Source organism: Oncorhynchus clarkii, unplaced genomic scaffold, assembly GCF_045791955.1.
Source record: "Oncorhynchus clarkii lewisi isolate Uvic-CL-2024 unplaced genomic scaffold, UVic_Ocla_1.0 unplaced_contig_2111_pilon_pilon, whole genome shotgun sequence".
NCBI classification, from domain to species: Eukaryota; Metazoa; Chordata; class Actinopteri; order Salmoniformes; family Salmonidae; genus Oncorhynchus; species Oncorhynchus clarkii.
Window position 1 is genome coordinate 69,803 of NW_027260994.1, and position 7,698 is coordinate 77,500.

General features: G+C 46.4%; 1 protein-coding gene across 1 annotated transcript in view; it reads left to right on the plus strand.

Moving 5' to 3' along the window:
- Positions 1 to 7,698, plus strand: part of LOC139402964 (rho GTPase-activating protein 7-like) — a 40,070-nt gene that overhangs the window by 22,661 nt on the left and 9,711 nt on the right. The window contains exons 6-7 of the mRNA XM_071146779.1: positions 3,979 to 4,158; positions 6,792 to 6,951. Coding sequence (XP_071002880.1) covers positions 3,979 to 4,158; positions 6,792 to 6,951 — 340 coding nt within the window. The remainder of the gene's footprint in view (positions 1 to 3,978; positions 4,159 to 6,791; positions 6,952 to 7,698) is intronic.

Genomic DNA, 7,698 nt, shown 5'->3' on the forward strand with positions numbered 1-7,698 from the left:
GGTAGAGGTACAGAAATAGAAAGAGAGAGATGGGTAGAGGTACAGAAAGAGAGAGATGGGTAGAAATACAGAAAGAGAGAGATGGGTAGATGTATAGAAAGAGAGAGATGGGTAGAGGTACAGAAAGAGAGAGATGGGTAGAGGTACAGAAAGAGAAAGAGAGAGATGGGTTGGGGTACAGAAAGAGAGAGATGGGTAGAGGTACAGAAATAGAAAGAGAGAGATGGGTAGAGGTACAGAAATAGAAAGAGAGAGATGGTTAGAGGTACAGAAATAGAAAGAGAGAGATGGGTAGAGGTACAGAAATAGAAAGAGAGAGATGGGTAGAGGTACAGAAATAGAAAAAGATATGGGTAGAGGTACAGAAATAGAAAGAGAGAGATGGGTAGAGGTACAGAAATAGAAAGAGAGAGATGGGTAGAGGTACAGAAAGAGAAAGAGAGAGATGGGTAGAGGTACAGAAAGAGAGAGATGGGTAGAGGTACAGAAAGAGAAAGAAAGAGATGGGTAGAGGTACATAAAGAGAGAGATGGTTAGAGGTACATAAAGAGAGAGATGGTTAGAGGTACAGAAAGAGAGAGATGGGTAGAGGTACAGAAAGAGAAAGAAAGAGATGGGTAGAGGTACATAAAGAGAGAGATGGGTAGAGGTACAGAAAGAGAGAGATGGGTAGAGGTACAGAAAGAGAGAGATGGGTAGAGGTACAGAAAGAAAGAGATGGGTAGAGGTACAGAAAGAAAGAGATGGGTAGAGGTACAGAAAGAGAGAGATGGTTAGAGGTACAGAAAGAGAGAGATGGGTAGAGGTACAGAAAGAGAGAGATGGGTAGAGGTACAGAAAGAGAGAGATGGGTAGAGGTACAGAAAGAAAGAGATGGGTAGAGGTACATAAAGAGAGAGATGGTTAGAGGTACAGAAAGAGAGAGATGGGTAGAGGTACAGAAAGAGAAAGAAAGAGATGGGTAGAGGTACATAAAGAGAGAGATGGGTAGAGGTACAGAAAGAGAGAGATGGGTAGAGGTACAGAAAGAAAGAGATGGGTAGAGGTACAGAAAGAGAGAGATGGGTAAAGGTACAGAAAGAGAAAGAGAGAGATGGGTAGAGGTACAGAAAGAGAGAGATGGGTAGAGGTACAGAAAGAGAGAGATGGGTAGAGGTACAGAAAGAGAGAGATGGGTAGAGGTACAGAAAGAGAAAGAGAGAGATGGGTAGAGGTACAGAAAGAGAAAGAGAGAGATGGGTAGAGGTACAGAAATAGAAAGAGAGAGATGGGTAGAGGTACAGAAATAGAAAGAGAGAGATGGTTAGAGGTACAGAAATAGAAAGAGAGAGATGGGTAGAGGTACAGGAATAGAAAGAGAGAGATGGGTAGAGGTACAGAAAGAGAGAGATGGGTAGAGGTACAGAAAGAGAGAGATGGGTAGAGGTACAGAAAGAGAGAGATGGGTAGAGGTACAGAAAGAGAGAGATGGGTAGAGGTACAGAAAGAGAGAGATGGGTAGAGGTACAGAAAGAGAGAGATGGGTAGAGGTACAGAAAGAGAGAGATGGGTAGAGGTACAGAAAGAGAGAGATGGGTAGAGGTACAGAAAGAGAGAGATGGGTAGAGGTACAGAAATAGAAAGAGAGAGATGGGTAGAGGTACAGAAATAGAAAGAGAGAGATGGTTAGAGGTACAGAAATAGAAAGAGAGAGATGGGTAGAGGTACAGAAATAGAAAGAGAGAGATGGGTAGAGGTACAGAAAGAGAAAGATGGGTAGAGGTACAGAAAGAGAGAGATGGGTAGAGGTACAGAAAGAGAGAGATGGGTAGAGGTACAGAAAGAAAGAGATGGGTAGAGGTACAGAAAGAGAGAGATGGGTAAAGGTACAGAAAGAGAAAGAGAGAGATGGGTAGAGGTACAGAAAGAGAGAGATGGGTAGAGGTACAGAAAGAGAGAGATGGGTAGAGGTACAGAAAGAGAGAGATGGGTAGAGGTACAGAAAGAGAAAGAGAGAGATGGGTAGAGGTACAGAAAGAGAAAGAGAAAGATGGGTAGAGGTACAGAAATAGAAAGAGAGAGATGGGTAGAGGTACAGAAATAGAAAGAGAGAGATGGTTAGAGGTACAGAAATAGAAAGAGAGAGATGGGTAGAGGTACAGGAATAGAAAGAGAGAGATGGGTAGAGGTACAGAAAGAGAGAGATGGGTAGAGGTACAGAAAGAGAGAGATGGGTAGAGGTACAGAAAGAGAGAGATGGGTAGAGGTACAGAAAGAGAGAGATGGGTAGAGGTACAGAAAGAGAGAGATGGGTAGAGGTACAGAAAGAGAGAGATGGGTAGAGGTACAGAAAGAGAGAGATGGGTAGAGGTACAGAAAGAGAGAGATGGGTAGAGGTACAGAAAGAGAGAGATGGGTAGAGGTACAGAAATAGAAAGAGAGAGATGGGTAGAGGTACAGAAATAGAAAGAGAGAGATGGTTAGAGGTACAGAAATAGAAAGAGAGAGATGGGTAGAGGTACAGAAATAGAAAGAGAGAGATGGGTAGAGGTACAGAAAGAGAAAGATGGGTAGAGGTACAGAAAGAGAGAGATGGGTAGAGGTACAGAAAGAGAGAGATGGGTAGAGGTACAGAAAGAGAGAGATGGGTAGAGGTACAGAAAGAGAGAGATGGGTAGAGGTACAGAAAGAGAGAGATGGGTAGAGGTACAGAAAGAGAGAGATGGGTAGAGGTACAGAAAGAGAGAGATGGGTAGAGGTACATAAAGAGAGATATGGGTAGAGGTACAGAAAGAGAGAGATGGGTAGAGGTACAGAAAGAGAAAGAGAGATATGGGTAGAGGTACAGAAAGAGAAAGAGAGAGATGGGTAGAGGTACAGAAAGAGAGAGATGGGTAGAGGTACAGAAAGAGAAAGAGAGAGATGGGTAGAGGTACAGAAAGAGAAAGAGAGAGATGGGTAGAGGTACAGAAAGAGAGAGATGGGTAGAGGTACAGAAAGAGAAAGAGAGATATGGGTAGAGGTACAGAAAGAGAAAGAGAGAGATGGGTAGAGGTACAGAAAGAGAAAGAGAGATATGGGTAGAGGTACAGAAAGAGAAAGAGAGAGATGGGTAGAGGTACAGAAATAGAAAAAGATATGGGTAGAGGTACAGAAAGAGAGAGATGGGTAGAGGTACATACAGAGACAGAAATAAAGTCAGATGGAGGGAGGAACACACAGACAGAGTGGACAAGTTGAGACGACTCTCCCAGCCCTGACCCTTACTTAACCGGCTGTCACGGCGATGAGGTGCAGTGAATACCTCGGATCTCGGGAATGCCGATCCGTCTCCGCGACGATGCAGCCATTCCCTCAGGAATCCACAGGCAGAATTCCAGAAGGTTTCCGACGCTCCCATAGCCGCTGACAGCCAGGCGAGACCAGTGCTTCCCAACTCCAGTCCCTGAGTTCCCCCATAAGCACCTGGTTTTGTTGTAGCATCGGACAAACCTGGTTCAACTCATTGTGGGCCTGATGATTAGTTGACGAGTTGAATCAGGTGTGTTTGTCCAGGGCCACAATAAAAATGTGTACTTCTACTGGAGGAACGGAGTTGGGATCCTCTGGGCTCGATCAATCCCTGTTATCCCAGTGAGCATCTCTTAACACAGGGGTCATAGGACTCGTCTGGATGGATGTCCTGCTAGTTACCTTGTCAGAGGAGAGGGCTTTATGACCTCTGGTCAAGTTCTGAAAATGATGAAGACGTATCTTCTCCTATATGTCTCTGTGTGTGAACACTTGTGTGTTTTGTTTATTTTTCCCTAATATACGTTAACCAATATATATTGACTTGTATATTTTACACACATATTTGATATATATTTATATGAAATTCTTTGCAAACATTTGTGCTTTTGTATTTTGAAGTTTGATTGTGCTTCTGATAGCCTGATAGTATTTCTCTGTTTGCTGTGCAATATATTAGGTTAACACATATATTTGTCTCTACCCAAGGCCTCAGAAACTGCGCTGGCCCAGTTTCCAGGCCTCCCACCGGCCCAGTCACTCCTGGGCCCAGCGGCAGATGGGCTGCCAGTCAGTACTGCAGATGAACCTGCTCCAGAAGCTCTGCCTGCTCCAGCTTACAGCCCTCCTGGAGAAACACACCCCCACCAACAAACACGGCTTCAGCTGGTGAGTCGGCGGCGGCCATTTTGATTAGTTAAGGTTCATAAGACTTGGAGTTTGTGGCAAACACATTGGAATTTTTTCTCACACGAGGTCTCACACGAAAACAGCTGAAAATGCAGGCCCCAAAAATGATATCGAGTGAATGTATAAAAACCCTTGTTAGCCTATAGCCTAGCATGCTGCTCCAATAGCGCTAGTTGACGCCTAGGCCTACAAACAAATAGACAACCACAACAATCATAGGCTCTATTTTTCCTCTAGTTGGAATTCCTCCCACTCTTCTCCCAGAGATAGCAGCCTGTTGGGTCTGAACGTAAGGGGGGTTTCAACATTCTTTTCCCAGGCTAGCTAATTGCTGGTGCACTGGTATACGTTGTCATCTTTTGACGGGGGCAATCACAGAGTTCACACGCACAGGCTGTTAAAATGAAGACCTGGTGGCCGAGTCTGTAGGCCCAGTCCTCGAAAATTACCGAAATGACCGAACACCCCCCCCCCCCCCCCCTCTCCATCATGCAATTATAGATTATGGCCACTGGTTCGAGATTGTCCAATGTCACTCAGTATCCCCTTTGGTGTCTCGTCCTTCTGGGGATGTCTGTGAGGACTGTTGAGACTGCAGACCAGGGGATGTATTCCTCTATCAATTATCTTACATGGAATTCTCTCTCTTTTCTCTCTGTCAATCTCCCTTTTCTATTTCTCTATCCCTCACCGTAACTCTGTCTGTCTGTCTGTCTGTCTGTCTGTCTGTCTGTCTGTCTGTCTGTCTGTCTGTCTCTGTCTGTCTCTCTCTCTCTCTCTCTCTCTCTCTCTCTCTCTCTCTCTCTATCTAATTTACTCTCTCTCTCTCTCTCCACCTCTCCCTCCCTCCATCTTCTTATCTAACCTAGCTTCATGATCTGGACAAAGCAAATAGCTCGAGCCTCACCTCAAATCTCTGTATAGTGCTGTGCTTGTCTTCACCCCACCCAGCTTCAATGAGTCAGAGAAGTTCCACGCCTTCTCCAGGGTGGCAGGGGCAGAGAAAGGGTTATGACAGGCTTACGACAGGGTTATGGCAGGCTTATGTCAGGTCTTTTAATCACTGAGACCATTTGATTTTTGAGCTGGAGGCTTGGCTGAACATACCCAGAATTCCCTTCTGGGATCGTAGCATGTTCCCTTCTCATTTACCAAGCTGTGGTCATTCTTCTGAGAAGCGAGTAGCACACACACACTTAAAAGCACACGATACATACACACCCATAAACATGTGTGCTCTTGTAAAAACCATTATACCATCCCGGAGAGCGGTAGAACACCTGACATTCAGACACACACACACACACACACACAGTGGCATGGTCAGTGTTAGGGGCTTGAGGCACAAACACACACACACACACACACACACACACACACACACACACACACACACACACAGTGACATGGTCAGTGTTAGGGGCTTGAGGCACAAACACACACACACACACACACACACAGTGACATGGTCAGTGTTAGGGGCTTGAGGCACAAACACACACACACACACACACACACACACACACACACACACACACACACACACACACAGTGACATGGTCAGTGTTAGGGGCTTGAGGCACAAACACACACACACACACACACACACACACACACACACACACACACACTGTGACATGGTCAGTGTTAGGGGCTTGAGGCACAAACACACACACACACACTGTGACATGGTCAGTGTTAGGGGCCTGAGGCACAAACACAAAGTGCGGATGCGGATGTTTACACCATTACGAACCCCCCCCCCCCCCCCCCCCCCCCCCCCCCTACCCTCTCCTCCTCCCTCCCGGTTTCTATTGTCTTTGTGTTTATCCTCCCTCTCATAAACTGGGAGAAGGCTTCTGCAGAACCCACACAAACCCCCACCTTAGCTAGGTGGTAGCGTGACATGTGCTAATGCTAATGTTAGCGTTGGTGATTCAGCGTAGCAGTAAACTACTGCTCTTCCCATTTGTTTAGTGTTCAACCTTTATTCATTAGGTTTGTCAGTTGGGAACCAATTCTCATTAACAATATCCTGTGGCCTTGTAGGTGCAGGTCTGAAGGACCCTATACTGTCAAATCCTGTCTGATTAAACAGTACAGGCATCTCTAGCTCCAGTCCTGGAGAGCTGTTGTTCCTGCCTCCACAACGCTGCAGGTGTATTACTGTTGGGCTGGAATGAAACCCTGCACACACGGCAGGTGTATTATTGTTGGGTTGGAATGAAACCCTGCACACAGACACATACACCGAGTAGCCGTCCGTCCAGGACCAGAGTAGCAGAAGCGGTTGGATTGAGTGTTGTAGTTTGCTGTGTGTGGTAGTCATCATGTTGGCTGCTTTCTGTAGTGGACATTTACAATGTTACCGCTGCTTTGATAGTACAGTAACAGAGGACAGGGACAGAGGTCAAAGTCCAACACCTACTTTACTCCTGTTGCAAAACCATGTGTGTGTGTGTGTGACACTCGTTTGTGTGAGCGTGCGTACGTGTGTCTGTTCTGTGTGCGTGTGTGTATATGTTCTGTGTGTGTGTGTGTGTGTTGTTATTGGCTATTTTAACCTGTTATATTATTTTAACCTATGTGTGTGTGTTGTGTGTGGGTTGCAGGGCTGTGCCGAAGTTTATGAAGCGGATCAAGGTGCGGGACTACAAAGACCGGAATGTGTTTGGCGTGCCTCTGCTGCTGAACGTCCAGCGTACGGGTCAACCCCTGCCCCAGAGCATTCAACAGGCCATGCGCTATCTACGCAGCCAATGTCTAGACCAGGTACAGACGGTCTGTCTACCTGTCTGTCTGTCTGTCTGTCTAACCTGTCTGTCTGTCTAACCTGTCTGTCTGTCTGTCTGTCTGTCTGTCTGTCTGCCTGTCTGTCTGTCTGTCTGTCTGTCTGTCTGTCTGTCTGTCTAACCTGTCTGCCTGTCTGTCTGTCTGTCTGTCTGTCTGTCTGTCTGTCTGTCTAACCTGCCTGTCTGTCTGTCTGTCTGTCTGTCTGTCTGTCTGTCTGTCTGTCTGTCTAACCTGTCTGTCTGTCTAACCTGTCTGTCTGTCTGTCTGTCTGTCTGTCTGTCTGTCTGTCTGTCTCCCCAAGCCCCATTACACAACAAACACACAGACCCCCCCCCCCCCCCCTCTATCTCTTCATTTAGTCTCCTGGTTGCATAGTTGTATATCTCCCTGGAAGAATCAGTCTTTTTGTCAGAGTTGGAATTTGGGAAAAATGGGCAGGTAAATATTCACAGTGTGTTACACACACACACTCTCTCTGTGTCAGTTTTGAGGCCTCACATACTGTGTTTGGGAGACAAGAAGGTCCTGAAACACACACACACACACGGGGAGGCCCTGAAACACACACACAGGGAGGCCCTGAAACACACACACACAGGGAGGCCTGGGGAGAGTCAAACGTTTCCAGCTGTTTAGTCACCTTTGTCAGTCTGTTTAAGAAAGAGAGAGACAGAGCCAAGGGATTGCTATGGCGACAGAGAGTGCGACAGAGAGAGGGAGGGATGG